This window comes from Doryrhamphus excisus, chromosome 1, assembly GCF_030265055.1.
Source record: "Doryrhamphus excisus isolate RoL2022-K1 chromosome 1, RoL_Dexc_1.0, whole genome shotgun sequence".
Taxonomy (NCBI): Eukaryota; Metazoa; Chordata; class Actinopteri; order Syngnathiformes; family Syngnathidae; genus Doryrhamphus; species Doryrhamphus excisus.
The window spans coordinates 8,582,760-8,600,965 of NC_080466.1; the positions used below are offsets into that span (position 1 = coordinate 8,582,760).

The window sequence follows — 18,206 nt, forward strand, 5'->3', positions numbered from 1 at the left end:
TGCTCATTCAAAGTAATATTAGTTTATACTGCTTAAGATCACCTCTCATCTGAAAGGCTTATTTCATTGCTAAACGGACCAGGAGATTACGTATGTATATAAAATAGTGTTTAATCGCATTTGGTCCAAGATTAGTACTTAATACCAAAACTATAAAAAACAAATACCTGGGACATTGCCAAAGTAAGGATATCATTATCAAGTCTCCACAAATACAAAAAAATAATTGTACATATATATCATTTTTTTTTACAGTGTCAGTAAGAGTAAAATATTTGTTTCATGTCTCTTCTAGATTCGTGTCTTCCGTCCTCCTAACTATTCAGGTACCATTGCTTTGGCTCTGTTAGTGTCGCTGGTTGGAGGTCTGCTCTATCTAAGAAGGAACAATTTGGAATTTATATACAACAAGACTGGATGGGCCATGGCAGCACTAGTATGTGACACTGCAACACACACTGCTTCTGAAATGTATAACATTGTAGAACCAACATAGTTGTAATTCATATCTGCTTTTCCATATTTTCCTCACTTTGACTTAGTGTGTGGTTTTTGCAATGACATCCGGTCAGATGTGGAATCACATCCGAGGACCCCCCTACGCTCACAAAAACCCACAGAATGGACAAGTGGTATGTGTCACATGAGACATAAACTCACAACTCAGACTCTTTGGTTCTAGTGGTTCTGTCTAGCTGTTCCCTGTAGGATGTTCCGATTGGGGTTTTATGCTGCCGATACCCATCTCGATAATCAATGAGTGAAATCGTCCGATACCGATGCCAATCACATACATGCAGTGTAAATGTTTAAATGTACTACTGGTTATATTTAGGGTCACCAAGGTTTTTTTCTTGTGAGAGCTACTTCTACAAAATGGAAGAGCTACTTTTATTTATGAATACAATTATTTTCATAGCTTATTTCAAGCCAATATGTTTGGGTTACCAGAACATTACCACAATGCTTGTATCCACAACTCATGTTTTGGATTTCACAATGAATTTATTTGTAGTCTTCTCACATTATTAACTGTAAACCTGAATGAAAAGCAGGTTTGCCTACCTCTGCTGGGCCTCTCCAGCCGCATTCGCTGCCTTCTGAACCGGCTCCCTCTTCTGTGCCTGGATACTAGACAAAATGCTTGCACTCATCCGTCAGCTTGGCACCACTGGTAAAATCAGTGTATAATGCACATTTCAAGCGCGGTCACTCGTCACGGTCCAAACAAGCTTTGTGCACTCATTGGTTAAAGGGCACGCGCGTGACACGTCATCTGTAGCCCACACAGCCCTGTGCACAAGTTCCTCCTGCACTAAAAGTGCTTTATAGTGTCTGCATGCTCCCAAATTTGTACTGAGGCGATACTCATCCCCAAAATATGCCCACACTTGCAAGTACAACGGGTTGAGACCCGGGCTTTATAGATGCTTCCTGACTGATGATTACATCACGAGCCTCAAACTCACCACATCCTGCCAAGTGCTCGCCCCCAAATGCCGCATCAATCTAAACCTGTTCAAAGCGCCACCACTGTGAGACATTTTTGCACTGAAAATGCACTGTGGTAAAAATATTTTAGGATTAGCATCATGAGATTTGTTTATACATGCACAGTTTCAATTTAAATTATGTATCAAAGTGTTGTTGGTTTTGCAAGTAATGCCAACTCATTGAAAAAAAAAAATGTCAATATCATGGCTTCGCCTACCAGGTCTCATTGTATTCCTGAAACAGTCACTTCATCAGTCATTCTTGTCATATACAGTACCCACCATGCTGCATCGCTTCTGGAGCTTCTAAGCCAGAGTGCCTCTCCCCAAACACACCAAAATAGAAACAGAAATCACAATATAAGATCCTCTGTAAATGGCCCTCATTTTTATATATTTCCACATTTTCCTCACATGCTGTCCACCTTCCCTTCTTCTACCAATGCCATACTCATATCACACACTCTCACGTCTCTCTAGCAGTCTATATTAAAAATATATCTCTTATCATGTCTGCCCCCCACACTCAGTTTTTTTGTTACTTCCCCTTACATCCTTGTCTAATCTTCCACTCCCCTCCCCTTCTGTGTCCGACTCCCCAGACGGTGTAATTCTTTCAAAATGATGAGCAAGTCAGTCCAGGTAGACGTTATTGAAAGGATTTGTCAACTGACGTATAGCACAAGCAGGAGATACAATTTTGTTGAGCTTCTCACTATGTAGTCACAGACAAAAATGCTGCCTGTTCAATTTCTGCTTGCACACAGACACACAAACAATGGGACAGAAACACTATTGTGTTGCAACAAAAATATAGCAGACTCAGAAAGGTGTGTCATTAACACACCTTGGATTGGACCACCTAAATTAATCGAATGGTTTAAACTCAACCTACTGATGGTGCACATCAAAGATCTGTTTTGGTGCATTTTCATTTTCAGTTACGAGGGATCACAATCATGCCGACATAATACCACAGTATGATGGAAGAAATTTGTTGCTGTTGCAACATTGTCATTTTTAAAAATACACTGCTAATATTATGCTTGTCAAAGTGGTCCCACTAGCTAGAAGTCCGATCAAGTCCCAAATCGGGAGCGTCATCGCATCATCGTCGTCGCAGTGCCCTGAGAAGCCCATAATGGTGCCTGTGTTCATCAATGTAAAGTGAAAGTAGGTGTATGTTTACTCACCAAAAGTAATTTCAGTATGATTAAAACCAGCAATATAATGTTTGCACATTAAATTATACAGGACTTACCTAATGTGGAAATTACGGCACATAATTGTTAGGTCATCTGTCTGCAACAAAAGCTCTGTCTTTGTTGTCCACACATATGGTGAAGCCGGAGCGTTCCAAAATCTTCACCCTGAATTTTCCTTAAGCTTTTAAGGACAAAAACCTACATTTGTTTGTGGACGAAAGGCCAAAGGGCTCAGAAAAATATGCGTTTTTAAAAAAACCTGTGGGCATAGCCTGAGTCTAGGCTGCCATTCTCTTCCATTGCAGGGTGTTTTTTGCAGTTTTCCACTGCATCTTTTTAAAAAGTTGAAAAGCAACCACCCCCAAAGAGCCAACCATTGAAAAAGCTGCAATAATATAATGCGGACCAATTCGAATATTTGATTCAGTTTCTCTGGCTCCCTATCAACCATTTCTTTGTTTCTACTCTATTAGCTGAAGACATTTCCATATTTCCAGCTGATTTCACATGATGGGGCGAAAACATCTTTTTGGCAGTTGCTGCTTGGAGCTGTCACTGTGTTACAGTGAAGCTGTATTTTACACTTTTATTGCCCTGCATGTTGGAGACTTTCAGCTCTCACAAGGATAGTGCTATGTTTTGCTGTCAGTGTACATGTGGGGTAAGCTTTTTCTTAAACTTGTGTGTCTCTGTAAACCACCAGGGAGGACTCAAGCTGTTCAGTGATACGGCAAAACAAATTGACCGTTGGGCCAGATATTTGTTGTTGTCATACCAGTGACTTTCTAGTTAGATGAGAAAGGTATTAAAAGAACCGGTGTGCATTGAAATAAAAGTGAATTCTATGTAAATAATTCAATATGGCTATTTTCTGGTTGTGGACCAGAGTCAAGTTATCCAAGTAGTAAAATGACCTCTGATTACAGTATTGCGAGTTGAGCTATTCTCAGGCTATTCTGATGCAAGTGCTGTGAGAAAAAGAAAAGCCATCACTATGGAAGTGAAAATGGACAACATCAGAATGCCCATCAATAGTGCCTTTGTTTTTTTCCGTGTTTGTGTTGTCTACCATTAAGGATAACTATGGTATAGTTGACCATGTAAAAGGATCTGCTGTTACTGGATGAAAGCCACAGAAATGTAGTAATCTTATTACTGAGATTGAAAGGTTGCTTGTGCTCTGGAGGACTGGTTATTTTTCCAGACTAGTGAATTTTGATTCATTTTCGGGATAACATTCAATTTACACCAAATGTCAACTTACATCAGTCTATCAGAACACATATTTAATCCGAGGACCACCTGTAATAATAAAAAATACATTGAGTGAACCTCACCAGCAATAATAGTATTATTATAGCAATTTTTCTATTCCCACTATCGAATGTTACACTTTTCAGATTGAGTTGAGCAATGCCGTGATGTTTTATTTGTGGGTAGGTAATCTTTTTTTAGATCGATAATAACTTACTCTGTTTTTAATGATTGCCATGTTTAAAAATGGCTTAATTAGATCCAGGGTAATTAAACAAGACTTCCTGCTGAGTGTGTAAACAGTCAAATGCATAATCATGATATCATTACAGGAAAAGACATCACCTGTATCACTAAAATAGGCTACAGGTGGTCCTCGGGTTTCAAATGAAATGTGTTCATAAGTTTTAGTGTAAGTTGGAACTTATGCCGAAATCATTCCTGCTGTACACAGAGCACATATCACATTTTGTAATAGAAATTAAATTCAATAATTTAATGAAACAGAAATAAAAAGAGAACTTGCCTTTATTCCTGTAGTTGCAGGCCTTCCCACCTTTTGAAAATATTTTCTATTTAACATTCAGTAATCTTTATCCTTGAAGGGGAACTGCACATTTTAGGAATTTTGCCATTCACAATCCTTATGTGAAATATGAACACATTTCCCTTTTCTGTGCATTCTAGCACGTGAAAATTAGTTTTATGAGCTAGCTAGCAACAGGCATCATGGGAAATATTGTACCTATTTTGACGCTAAAGCCCTCACAAAAAAGAAAAACATGCCAAAATGCCAACAGTGTTCCATTTACATACCTGATTTGTATATTAACCAAGATACAGCCATATTTTTATTGTAGAAGCTGTAAAAACTTTTTGTAACTTTTTTAAGTAAGGCACTAAATTGTTGTGCTGTGCCTCGTATTCTTACGTTGGTGCATGCTGTAACTAGTTCTCGAGCGATTCTTGTGTTCATGGACCAGAACTATGTTTTTAATTAACTTATGAACATAACACTGTCACAACGATTGACTCCTGGATGAGGCGGTTGTAAGTATATTTAATTTTGCCTAATTTCTTGACAAATAAGGCTACCCTACTTAGTTTTCCGGTCTGGCTGCTACTGTTGACGGCTGCACCAATGCAATTTTACAGAGTTTTCCTTGGTATTGACACGTGAGCTGTTACTTTAATATACTTTTGACTTATACCGCAACCCATTTAGAAATCAGTTAGTTGTTGCCTGTTGTTACCATATTGTAAAATACATGAGGCCATAACATAACGTGTCAAATCAATCCAATTCACTATAAACACCAAATCTGGTCAAATAATAATTTGTAAATTATACAATAAACAATGTCAAAGTATACTTTCAGTATTATCAACTCAGCGCCAAGCAAAGTTGACAATACCATTAACTTTCCTTATCTCTCCTTGTGTACTTGCATAAAGGTGCTCTGCCATTGATTTCTCTTTCTCTGGTACATACAGTACCTGATTGAACCTCATTGTGCTGTGCCACACAGCCTTGCAGATCATTATGCTCAATTCTCATAAAGACAAACTTTTCAATAGAAACCAAGAACATTATTTCACCTCCTTTCATTATCACGCCTTCATCCTGTTACGTACCCACCTTCTGCTTGTTGACGTTTCATTTCTCCCGCTTCTCGTCTGAGTACCTACTGACCTTTTGCAAGCTAAACAAACACACACACACACTCACCAAGTACACAGATTTGTGTACTTGGGCCTAAAAAGGGTGGATTGCGGCTATTTGCAAAGGTTACATGGCCTCTGGCTATATACAGCGAACACGATTGTGGTTTGGATTAACAGACGAGCAGTAAACAGAAAAGATTTTCAAAGGAATTATACTCATTGCCATATGTGTAATACTAATGTGACTATGTACTTTTAATTGGCATTTATATTGTTTGTGAGATGAAGCAGTTCACCACTTTTATGAGGACATATTATGCTTTTTCCACTTTTCTGACCTATACATGAAGTTAGAATGTTGTATTGTCGTGTTAAATGATGCCGAAGTTTGCATATTTGGACGTGAGCCCTGAAAGAAGTTTGGGATGACTCAAAACCCTTGGTTTTGAAAGGCGTGGTTAAACTGCCCCTACGTGATGTCACAGAAGGACTGACTTCCTTATATATAAACGCTTCCCTCCCCCAAGCTCTGCTTCTCCGCCCTTCACAAATAACTGTTCCGCTGTTTACTTGCTAGTAAAGCCTGGAAATGGAATGCCACATTTGTTTACATTTCCTCAAGACACCACCATCAGGCACAAGTGGTTGGAGTTCCTGATTCCCTACCAGCAAAAGAAATGCATTTTAATCTGTCAACAGCATTTCACACTGGACTGTTTTGTGAACGTGGGCCACTATCCAGGTAGACTAGCTGACAAACTTGCTGAAGCCCTATGCCTTTCCAGTGTTAGTCAGAAGGGCAAGCAGTAAGTAACTATTTATCAGTGTCCTAACGGTGTTTATTTTTTGTAACTCTTATACCGTTCATCAACTCCTAAACAGTTAACGGCACAAACCGGATCTCTTTCTATGCAGTGTGACCAACCACAGATTCTGGAAGAACTAGAAATGTTTCTATGCTGGTTATTGTGTGTAGCTGCTGTATAGGAGTCCACAACTCAATACAAAGGGCAGAAAAATGAGCATAATAGATCCCCTTTAAGAGTGTGGCCGTTAAAAACAGATAGATGTGTTTATAAATCTTGTGTATATTAGACACCTGCTTTGTTCAGACATGTCATTTTTCTGGAAGGGTTTTCAAAAGGTTATATAGCCTGAGTAGACTTTTTCACCATACCATACTAAGGTTTATTTGTAAAATACATAAAACAAAGTGCTTTACATCAGAGATAAATATTGGAAAACGTTGCTATGCTGTGCATAACTCATATAGCTCATGGATATATAGTAGCTTTCATGTTCCCTGGATTGTTAAGCAAAAATTACATGGTGATGAGATGACATTATGCTCTGCAGTGGTATATATTTTACATTGGTAAAGGTATAAAATAGAAACAATGTTGTTAAACTAACAAACATTGGTCAAATAATAATTGGTAAATTATACAATAAACAATATCAAAGTATACTTTCAGGATCATCAACTAAGTGCAAAGCAAAGTTGACAATACCATTAACTTTTCTTAGCTTAGCTATAGAGGTAAGTTGCTGATGTCGTTGTCTTTTTGTTTTTTGTTTGTTTTTTACAGTTCAAGTGCTCTTTTCTTAGTTTCACAGTTCAAAGCTTTCTATTGCAATGACATGTTTTTTTCCTAAACAATCCTATTCACAAGTATGCATTTATCTACTTTTTTGTATTATACAGTAGGCACATGTGACTACAAAAGCTGAAACACACATTCAGCATTGCACACTAATGAATGGAACGCCTGCATTCTAATCCATCAGATTAATTGGAAGTGCCTGGCCATGGATTGAGGAATTTTTCATCCCAACCACTTCCCTTGCTTTAAGGCTCTAGATGCAGTTCTTCTTGTTTGCATGAAGCATCGAAAGAGTGAGGTAGCAAAGAGTATAAAGTCATATTTATTTTATATTTCTAAGACTGCGCACCACAGAAAATTGAGGCTGCTATGCTGTCTGTGTGTATGTATGCGTATGTATATCTGTATTAGGGCTGGGTGATATATCAATATTTTCAATATATATATCAATATATCACTATTTCTGTTAAGCACGATATCAAAAGCAAGCATATCGTTCATGTCTGTATGAACTGGATTTGATGCGGAGGTCTCATGGTTCAAGATTGCACCGCCAAAGTGCAAGCTAGTTCAGGCAGCTCTGTGTCTTCTGCTGCGTTTTTTGTGTTCAGTAGGGCTTTATTTATTACTTTCTTGTTGTTTTTGTGCCATGCTGACCCCTTAGGAAAGTTAGCAGCTGTGGATGTTCATCTTTTTACATTTGTAGCTTGCCATTTGCTCCATTGTTTACAGGTGTTAGCTTTGAGCACCCTTTTGCTACGACGAGCAAAATACTGGTCAAGCTGGTGTAATATATATATATATATATATATATATATATATATATATATATATATATATATATATATATATATATATATATATATATACACACTAATACCAATACCAGTTTGGTCTAGAGACAGTGCCACTGAGGAAAAGACAGCAAGCAGAACTGGAGGTAGCAGAGATGAGGATGCTGAGGTTCTTATTGGGAGTGACCAGGATGGATAGGATCAGGAAGGAGTACATCAGAGGGACATTACATGTTAGAGGCCTTAGAAATGGTCTGAGATGGTTGGGTGATGGTTGGATATCTCCAGAGAAGAGATAGTGAATATAATGGTAGAACGATGATGCGTTTAGAGTTGCCAGGTAGAGGAAGACCAAAGTAGAGATTTATGGATGTAGTGAAGGAGGACATGAGGGTAGTTGGTGAGACAGATGCAGAAGACAGGGTTGGATGGAGGAGATTGATTTGCTGTGGCGACTCTTGAAGGGAAAAGCCCAAAGAGAAAGAAGAAGATCAACTCAGCATATCATACCATATTAAAAAAAATGGTCACACGGCTAATAAATGGAAAAATTAAGCAGCAAAGTTCAAACATCTCGCCTTTTGTTCTTTTCCTATTAAAATGGGGCTTTGTTGGTTGGTGAGTAAGGAAGGCATCTTGATAACAAGTCATAGCCTCTAGCTTTTGCAAGACAACACTGTTTGTAAGGGAAGACAAAAGTATCAACTTTAGCCCGGGGTCTTTGCCATCTTTATGTCTGCTTTCAAGTGCAAACATTCTTAATTTCCCACCAGCCAAGCAAGAAAAATGTGTCCGCCCTTTTACTCCTCCTTCTTTGTCATCTTCCATTCATATTTCCATCCTCATCCATGTATGACAGGAAAAGTAATGAACACGGGGGCAGTCAGTCATGAGAAACAGACCTTAGATGTGCTGTAAACTAAGGTGCTAATAATGTATAGAGGCTTAAAGGAGTACCATATCTCCATTCATCCGTTTGCTCATTCCCACAAGACATTCACTTTGTCTTTCTTTCTTTCTCTCCTTCATCACGGATAGCTTGACAGCATTAAAGTTAGGATAGATTTATTACAGAAGTTTTTCTAACATTCTACTAGTCAAGGACCATGTTTGGTACCGTTTTGTACTGTTTTGTACGGTGGAACATCGGTTTGCATCATTAATCTGTTCCGATTAATAAAGGTGGGAAGGCCTGCATACGATAACCGTATCAAGTTTTGGCGTAAAAAAAAATGGCGATAATTAATCTCCAATCTCCAAATGGGGGGCGCTGCAAAAAAGGTTTGAGAACCAAACCTAACTGAGCTGCTGTAATTTCTCCCAACCTATCAATGAAATCATCAAAATGTTAATGACCAAAATAGCTCAGTGAGTCCCCGCTTCTCACTGAAAAATATTAATTTCATGTTTAATGTTGTGATTTTAGTTTGCATTGCTGCTCAACTGCACTGTATCATCGGTTTCTAATATTTTGACTACCACTACACTTGCTTAACTTTTGGTCCTGCCGGTAAATGTCTTAGGAGGCATTTCTTGCCTGGGGATTAAAGCCATTTCATGTAGAATATATATTTTTTTATCCATTATTTTTGTGTTCATTTTTGGTTTACTATATTGTACTATGTCTTACTGGCTGTCTCTCTGTGTTTCTTTTACAGAGCTACATTCATGGCAGCAGTCAGGCTCAGTTTGTGGCGGAGTCCCACATCATCCTTCTCCTGAGTATCCTTTCGCCAATATGTTAGTCTGCTTGCATCTTGTATGCAGCAAATTGCAAATCAATTAAAACACCCTCTGCAGTGCACAACAGCTCATTTGGCCTGCAAATGTATTCAATTCAACCCGCTAGGTTTGTTTTTTTCATTTGCTCTTCACACACCACTTAGGATGCCTTTTTTAAGTTTAAAAGCGCATACAAATTCTTCTATCTGCTGCATGTTTCCTTGGAGTGAAAGCGTCATCAAAGCGGAGTCTCCAGAAGGAGGCTACCTGCTACCTGTGGAGATTGCCCTCTTCTAACCTCTATGTTTCATTTGTTGTAAATTCAACCCCCAATGATAGGCCGTGTCTGTTTACCTGTTTGAAGTAGAATTTCTGTTGGTGTTTGACTACTTTTCTGTCTGCTTGCACATCAGTGTGTACTTGTACCTTTGCACTTCTGTATGCGTGTAGCTAATGATACCATTCACACCGAGCCGTTGTTTGTCCCCATGGGAAATAACAAGTCCAAGGTTGCACCTGCTACAGAGCTGCATTTGCTTGCCCAAGCTCATCCCTTTCATTTTGGCTCTATTCGTCTCCTTACTGCTTTTTTTTTGTTCTTTTATTTATTTCATGTTTTTACTTGACTATTTGTGTGTGCATTTCAAAACCGAGTCCAAATATATATTATATATATAGGTCTGATTACAACCAGAATAATTTCCATTTGGAATTCCACCAAAGTGGTATTGTATTAATAGACATTAACAGCTCAAATAACAAGATTTAAATCTTTACAAAAAATACTGGCATCATAGTATTTTTAAGGTGTGGGATGTGTAATGAGTTGCCTTATACTACCCATCTGTTTGATGTTTGATACTTTTCAGTAGAAACTGCGCCATTAACCAATATTCTTGCCCCAGTTGGTCTTGGGGGCAATATATAGGAGTGAGTGTATAGTTTCCTTGACAACCATTCCCTAGATGCTGCTATCACCATGGGAATGGTGCTGCTGAATGAAGCGGCTATCTCCAAGGGAGATGTTGGCAAGAGGAGAAGTAAGTAGAAAAGCCGAGTTTTCAGCTTACCATCTTTTTGTTCTTATTCGTTATTTACGACACAGCACAGCTACACAATCGGATACGATGTGCTCCAAGTAGGAATGTGCAATAATATCAGTGTGTGAGTGAGACGTTTTTAGTCAAGCAGGCACACAATTAGCGAGGGGGTTGGGGGGTGAGCAAGGTGTCCTCTCTCCGCACTTCCAATCCAATACCATACCTCAGGAAGAAGCCTCTTGGCACAGTTTCTATACCATTCTATTGCATATTGCAGTATTTGTCTTACTTTGCAAAGACAGTATTTATTGATGAAATGCATCCAGTGTCATCACAGTAAAAGAAGCTTAATGTGTTTATTACAAAACATTAGTTTGAGGGAAGAGCTACTGCATATATTGGTAATGGTTGATACTGATATCCGTTATGAAGTGCTGGACAGTATCGGATATCGGTCAGAAAGCCAATATCGAGTATCTCAAGCTCCATGCAAGATAAATTCTATTTATTCAATCCTCACATGATTGACTTCAGTGCACTGGTTCTAAACTGGGGATAATATCATTTTAAAGTTTTTAATACAGCTATCAACATCAGACTGGATAACATGTTTGTTTTATGCAAATGTTCTCAACACACAATGGACCTCAGTATATAAAAAATAAACAAAATGTACAACATTTAGTAATTGGTAAGGTAAACTGTCCATCACTCGCATGTCATTCTCTTCAAGGAAATAATCTCATAATAATAATAATTGTAATAATCTCTTCAAGCAAATAATCTCATAGTAATAATTGTAGTAATGTCATAAATATAATTGTGACTAGCATTACGGCTGCTCAGTGGACAAGTGGTTCGCCATACAGGGAGAAGACCCAGATTCCATTCCGCACTCGGGCATCTCTGTGTGGAGTTTGCATGTTCCCCCTGTGCATGCGTGGGTTCTCTCCGGGTACTCCGGTTTCCTCCCACATTCCAAAAACATGCTAGGTTAATTGGTGACTCCAAATTGTCCATAGGTATGAATGTGAGTGTGAATGGTTGTTTGTCTATATGTGCCCTGTGATTGGCTGCTGACCAGTCCAGGGTGTACCCCGCCTCTCGCCTGAAGATAGCTGGGATAGGCCCCAGCATGCCCGCGACCCTCGTGAGGATAAGTGGTATAGAAAATGGATCGATGGCTGGACTAGCATTACATAAAAAATATTTGCAAAAACAGCCACAAACTGAATTAAAATAGGGTGTATGAAAAATCCCTTTTCCGCACGCACCATTACCACCACTATCATAGCAGTGTTTTGACAAACATATGAATCCTCGAGGATGTCCCCTCTTGCGACCCAGAACACGGTGAAGCTGCAATAACAGCCGCTAATAGCAGCCTGAGCAGCCGCAGCAGCATTTCAATTCTTAAGAGTTACGTAGTGAGTGACAAGAACATCCAATGCATGTATTTCTTTATCGTTTATTTACATACACACACACACACATTTTTATAATGTGCAGGGTGTTTCTGAACACATCTCACGTTCTTGTAATGAGAAGGACAGGAAGAAGGAACTAGAGACGCATGGATTGGAGATACATAGGGTATGCAGTGTTGGAATTGTACTGCTGTGTGTGTTCAGGTCAGAATGAAGTTATAAAACAGTGTCGGACTCTGTTCTTCATACTATGTGCTTCACTGTGTGGATGACGTTTGACTTGAGATGTGCTTGCCCTAGTATGCATGCATCAATTACACCAAAAAAATTAACATAATTCATGAAATAAATTAGTTACCATCGTTAACGTGTTATTTTTGCAAGCCCTGTTTAAAATGCTTTTACAGAGAGAAACACACAAAAACTCTCTTTAACACACATTTTATCACACTTTTCTTAGTCAACGATGTAGAAGTATGACACGGCCGGTCATTCAACATGCAATATTTATTCTGTCATCTTTGACAAATAGCAGTTCAAGCACAAATGTTGTGTGTGTGCTCGCTTACTTCCGCCTTTGTCATATTGACACAAGCAGCTTGTAACCCCAATTTTGGTTCACAGTTCAAAACAACCGTATAAATAACAAAAAGAAATACCTGCAGTGCTCTAATACTGTCTTGAAAGTAGACGCACTATGCAAAAACTCAATTCACCACGACAGTAGACACAAATAACCTTGGTCTTGTCAAGAGGGCCCTCTTCTTAGTCATTTTCTGCTCAATATTTGTTCCCGCTTGTGGCTCCACTTCAACTGCCACACCGCTGCATTTCCTAAAACTACGGTGTGGGTTGAGGGTCAAACACGATGTTAATCCCACATTAAAAAAAATAGTGTAATTAAAGGAAGTGAATTCCACATTCCAACAGTTTAACAGTCTGATGATGTTTTCAAATAACTTCAGACCAGAACACATCTTCAGCAGTGCAATTTCAACAATCTCTAACTTAACAAACACGTCTCGAGTTCGGACCAACACTTCCTTACTGCCACTAGACAATTTTGAGGTACAATCTGAACATCACAATGTTGTGTCTGTATTATGTGTGTATTTTTGGTCTAAATAAACCGAAAGACAAAGACAAAAATAAGTGAATATTATTATACTAACGCAATTATTACTGCAGAGGTACAATTTTCTGTACTTAAGTATGCTCAGGAATTCCAGGAAATACGTCTACTCACAAAATGTGAATCTAACTTCAATGACATGGTGCCTTTGAACACCAACCCTCATTTCTCATAATAGCACGGTTGAAGTGTGATTCAAATGTTCTGCTCCCATTAAACACACTGGTGGTAGGCAATATGTGAATATGGGAGCGGTATAATTGGAAAAATTTTGTACAAGTGAATGTCCATTTACCACATACCATACCTAGAATACCTGGAATAGTCCACAACTGGAACTTCAATGCCTTTCCCCCTCTCCTACTTGCTGCAAACATTGATTCAATGCATGGTTTCAAACAACTCAACCCAACAGATGTCTTCTCAGAACCCTCATTTTCGGAAAAAATTGCAATATTATTAAAGCAAGAGTTTAGAGTGTCCATGGAGGAGCAACAAACAATGGCATGACCCCAGTCCAACTGTGAACATATCAACCTATCTTTGAGCCAGTTGCTGAACCGATAGTTCCTCCCGATGGTGAGTCCATCTGTGTGTGAAATAACAGCCTTCTTTCACTGCACTCAATCAGTGAAGCCCGTTTACAGTACATTTACGGTACAGCATAGGGGCCCATTAAGTAGACTGTAGTTAAAAATGTAACTGACTTGTACTGCACATCAATTGTTCCACCAAAAAAAGCAAGATGACAACATGTGACATTGCTCCCTGCGAATGCCAACCATCTTTGGCCAGAATGGGCAGCTGTTCTGAAGAACCATCAGTGGAGCACTCCATTCACTAAAGGGCACATGACAGCCTGCTCATTTTTTTTTGCCAAAAAGCATTGGTGTAATTCTCCAAGCAAGATGAAGGAAAATACTAAATGATTTGGCTCCAATTTACAGTGCCATTTGAGGAGAAAGCAAGGCACTCAAGGGTAACCTCATCAATAGCACTTTGTGCGACGGTTGTGACATATTTACTTGGCAGTGCATTTGGTACCCGGGCCTTCAGTGAGGACATAACCACCTTAATCCACCTCTTGATACCACCACTATCACATTGCAATCATACACACCATAAATAGTGTCCACAACAACAATATCACAAGGCAATGTATTACTGAAAGGCATTACTGAGAGTTACATTTCTGTGGAAGATGCCTGTAGATTTAGCACTCAGCCAAATGTAACAACCGTCAGACAACTCCAAACCTACAACGGAGGTGTTCAGAATCAATTTTTCGAAGTTATTATCCTGTGAATGATGGATCGAATACAAGCTTGGTGGTCATAATTTGCTACCTATAATTACAAGCTGAAAGGAACATACTAGACATCCTTGGTTTGTAAGTAAGGAACCTGTTATTTAATGTCCACATTATGAATGTCCTTTTTTAGACCAAGACATCTCAGACAAGTCAGCTTCAACAGCCGTCTATCAATGTTCTATACCACTTATTCTTGTCAGGATTGCAGGGAGGATAGACGTACCTGTGCAGGGTGCACACACAGAAATATTCATACAATAGCGTGGAGGTAAATGAAAAGCTAGATCATTCAAAATACTGCAGAATAGTCCACCTGGTGATGAGCATGACTTGAAGGATTAAACTAACTGAGGGGGCATTTTTGAAAGAATATTGAAGCCTTTTCAATTTACAAGAATCTTTCCAAGATATTAACTATTAATGCCGATGTGTCATTCCTTTGCAGTTAGCTGCTTGGTGGGCCTTGGACTGGTCGTGTTTTTCTTCAGCTTCCTGCTTTCTATTTTCAGGTCCAAGTATCACGGATACCCTTACAGGTAACCATCATAATCAAATTATTTTAGGGATCAATCATTCATTTTATCCATATAGGGTAGCTAAGTTGAAATACTATACATACTGTAGCGGATTGGATGGCACGGTTCAAGATAGAGCTGTAACAGTAATTGATGATTAATTGATGGTCCAATTAATCCAGAGCTATTTTGGTTTGATTACTGTTGTTTTTTAATTGTTTTTTTAGATAAAAAATGTCAATATTTGATTTCAGCCTCTCAAATATGAGTATTTTTTTAATTAGCATAGTCATCCATGAAAGCAATTTATAGCGCACAATTCCTACACAAGGTCATTTGAACATTGCAAATGTTGAGGATTGGACTGTTTCAGATTTTGGCAGCATAAAACTAAAAGTGTGTTTGATTCATATTGATTTTCTCTCAAGGGCAGTGGTATCCAAAGTACGGCCACGGACTCAGCTTGTTTTTTGTTTTTTTTATCGTGGCACTTGTTGATGATTTCAGGGCACATACTATATAGGAAAGCGTGCTTCAGTCCTCTTATTACAGTACATGTAGCTTTTAGTAGTACCACAGTTCTGTGTTTCAACTGAGTTGAAGGCCTTTTGACTCTCATGATTGTTGCCATGGGCCCATAAATGTACTGATGGAAGTCGAAATTTGATTTGAAGAAAGGACATTTTGAGCAAAACATTCTTAAATTACCAGTAAAAGGCATTTGATCCCTTTTTCTTTGATGTGACTACCATCACAGACTAATCGCTTGCATGCATTTGGTAAATGAGACAGTCTTGAGGTTCATATGATTCAACATGATGATCTTTTAAACGAAATATAGTGGAACATCTAAGGTTAAACGTAATCTGTTCCAGGACACTTTTGTCGAATTTTCGAATGTTTTTTTTTCCTTCAGAAAATGCTGTTGCCATTACAAAACCTTAATTAATTGTACAGACATTCTTAACGTCACACAGGTGAAAGGAAAAATAAGTTATTAATATTGAGAAGTAAATCATGGTGTCCTAACTTTGATGGCAAATGCTCATCGCTAACAGTGTATTTGTGCAACTGTATTTAGAAGCATATTCAAGTGCTGACTGGTTTCTGCTCTTGTCAGTATCATCTCATATGATTTGCTGTATTTATTTGTCCTCCTTATATAACCGACGCTCCCCTTGTTTTTCAGTTTCCTTATTAAGTGAAAAAAAAGGAGAAGACGAGGTCAGAGAATGACTCAGAGGTGGTAGGTGACAAAAAGTAGAGAAGATACTTACTTGAAGAGGCAGAAGCAGCTTGGCCGTTGAATCTCCAGTTCATTATGTGGTTTTATGTTATTTTATTTGTTACTGTTATTATCTCAGCTAGCTGAAAAGAGAAAATGCTTCCTTACAATGGAAAATAAAAGTTTGTCACATATCAGTATTGCTGTCATTATTTCTTTTCACCTCTTATATGTTTAGAAAGCAGACAGTCATACAATACGGTAATCCCTCGTTTATAGCGGTTTGAATGTTCCAGACTTCACCGTGATAAGTGGATTTCTGTTTAAGTTGAATATTTTTGTAGTTAAGGGCATAGAAAACCATTTCTTCAGGCGTTCTGAATACAGACATGAAATAACACCCTATAGCAGGGGTGGGCAAACTACGGCCCGGGGGCCACATGCGGCCCACCAAGCGTTTGAATCCGGCCCGCCAGTTGCTTTCTAAGTAACTTCAACTTTTAACATACAAACTGGCAACATGACTAGCAAGTCGGATGTCTGATTTAGTAAAAAATAAACAACAAAACTGTAAAATTAAATGACATAGTTTGATGTGGTGTGATGTTTAAAGTGCTCCTAAAAAAGGGACATGAGAACATACAACTGATATAGGATAACACTTTTACAGATAAAATTAGACAAATAATTCAAGGAAAATGATAAGCATAAAATAGTGTGTGTGTGTTAAATATATGTTCTGGCCCCCCAGACAATTTTGTTAACTCAATGCGGCCCTCGAGTCCAAATATTTGCCCACCCCTGCCCTATAGTCATCTTTACGCTTGTAAAGGTTACCCAAAATAGTACACAGTAAATAAGCCATTACAGACTTGTGCCATTGTGTGTTAGGATACAGTAAATGTGTTCCCCACTGGGACCCGAGTGAGGGTCAGCTAGGAAGTGAGGATGGGGGTTCTGATTTGAGTTTCAGCTTTGTGGGGTATACGTCCGCAACAGTAGCTTGTGGTTTGATTAGGGATCATTGCGTCCTTTGTGAGATCATTCAAACTTGCAATAAAAATCAGCACGTTCCGGCAATCAAGTCATTAAAGCAGTGGGTGGGTCCCCCTGAGGAGTCGCAAGAGGCTTTCATTTCAGTGCAGACCTACCGACATGTACAAATTTATAGTACTCAACATGCAATTTGACTCTTGAATATGCTTGTATGCTCTCTTGTATGCTCTCCATATTGTGTGCATTGTTGCACAAGTTCAGTTTCTGTAGTAGAGCACCCGTTTACTAGAAGATAACACTCCTTAGTGACATCACAAAAGAACAGTTTTGCAACACCCTCTGAAACCGAGGGTTTTGAGTCATTCCATACTTCTTTCAGGGCTCACATCCAAATGCGCAAACTTCATTATCTGAAACATTGGCTTTCTTTAACTAGAAAATACAACATTCTAACTACATTATAGGTCAGTGGAGTGGAAAAAAACATAATAGGTTCCCTTCAAACACTGCTATTAAAAGTGACAACAAATAAAAACCATGAACATTTGCTTTAAATTTAGTCTCCTCATTACTACATTTTTCTTCCAGAGTCTCATTTCCCTGAACTTAATTTGCATAACACATAAAAACGTGTTTGCCAACTTGTCTGCAAGTTACTCTTGACTGACTGAGACCCTTGAGACATTTACAAAAAAAAAAAAAAAAAACATGCATTAATTATTTCTCTTGCACAGTGCCCACTGACACAATGTGTGGGTTGGAGCATTGAAACCATTTATGTAACCTGTTGTGAGTGGGCAGGAATAGCAATGGTGTGGCAAA

General features: G+C 38.6%; 1 protein-coding gene across 2 annotated transcripts in view; it reads left to right on the plus strand.

Annotated features, from left to right (window-relative positions):
• The window catches only part of tusc3 (tumor suppressor candidate 3), a 51,060-nt gene extending 33,875 nt beyond the window's left edge, over nucleotides 1–17,185 (plus strand). Inside the window, exons 6-11 of one of the 2 annotated variants that reach the window (XM_058045961.1) lie at nucleotides 296–436; nucleotides 543–632; nucleotides 9,674–9,737; nucleotides 10,703–10,777; nucleotides 15,094–15,184; nucleotides 16,353–17,185. In XM_058045961.1, coding sequence (XP_057901944.1) covers nucleotides 296–436; nucleotides 543–632; nucleotides 9,674–9,737; nucleotides 10,703–10,777; nucleotides 15,094–15,184; nucleotides 16,353–16,368 — 477 coding nt within the window. In that variant the 3' untranslated portion in view covers nucleotides 16,369–17,185. The remainder of the gene's footprint in view (nucleotides 1–295; nucleotides 437–542; nucleotides 633–9,673; nucleotides 9,738–10,702; nucleotides 10,778–15,093; nucleotides 15,185–16,352) is intronic. The other variant, XM_058045962.1, reaches the window with a different exon arrangement.
• Nucleotides 17,186–18,206: the final 1,021 nt, after the last annotated feature.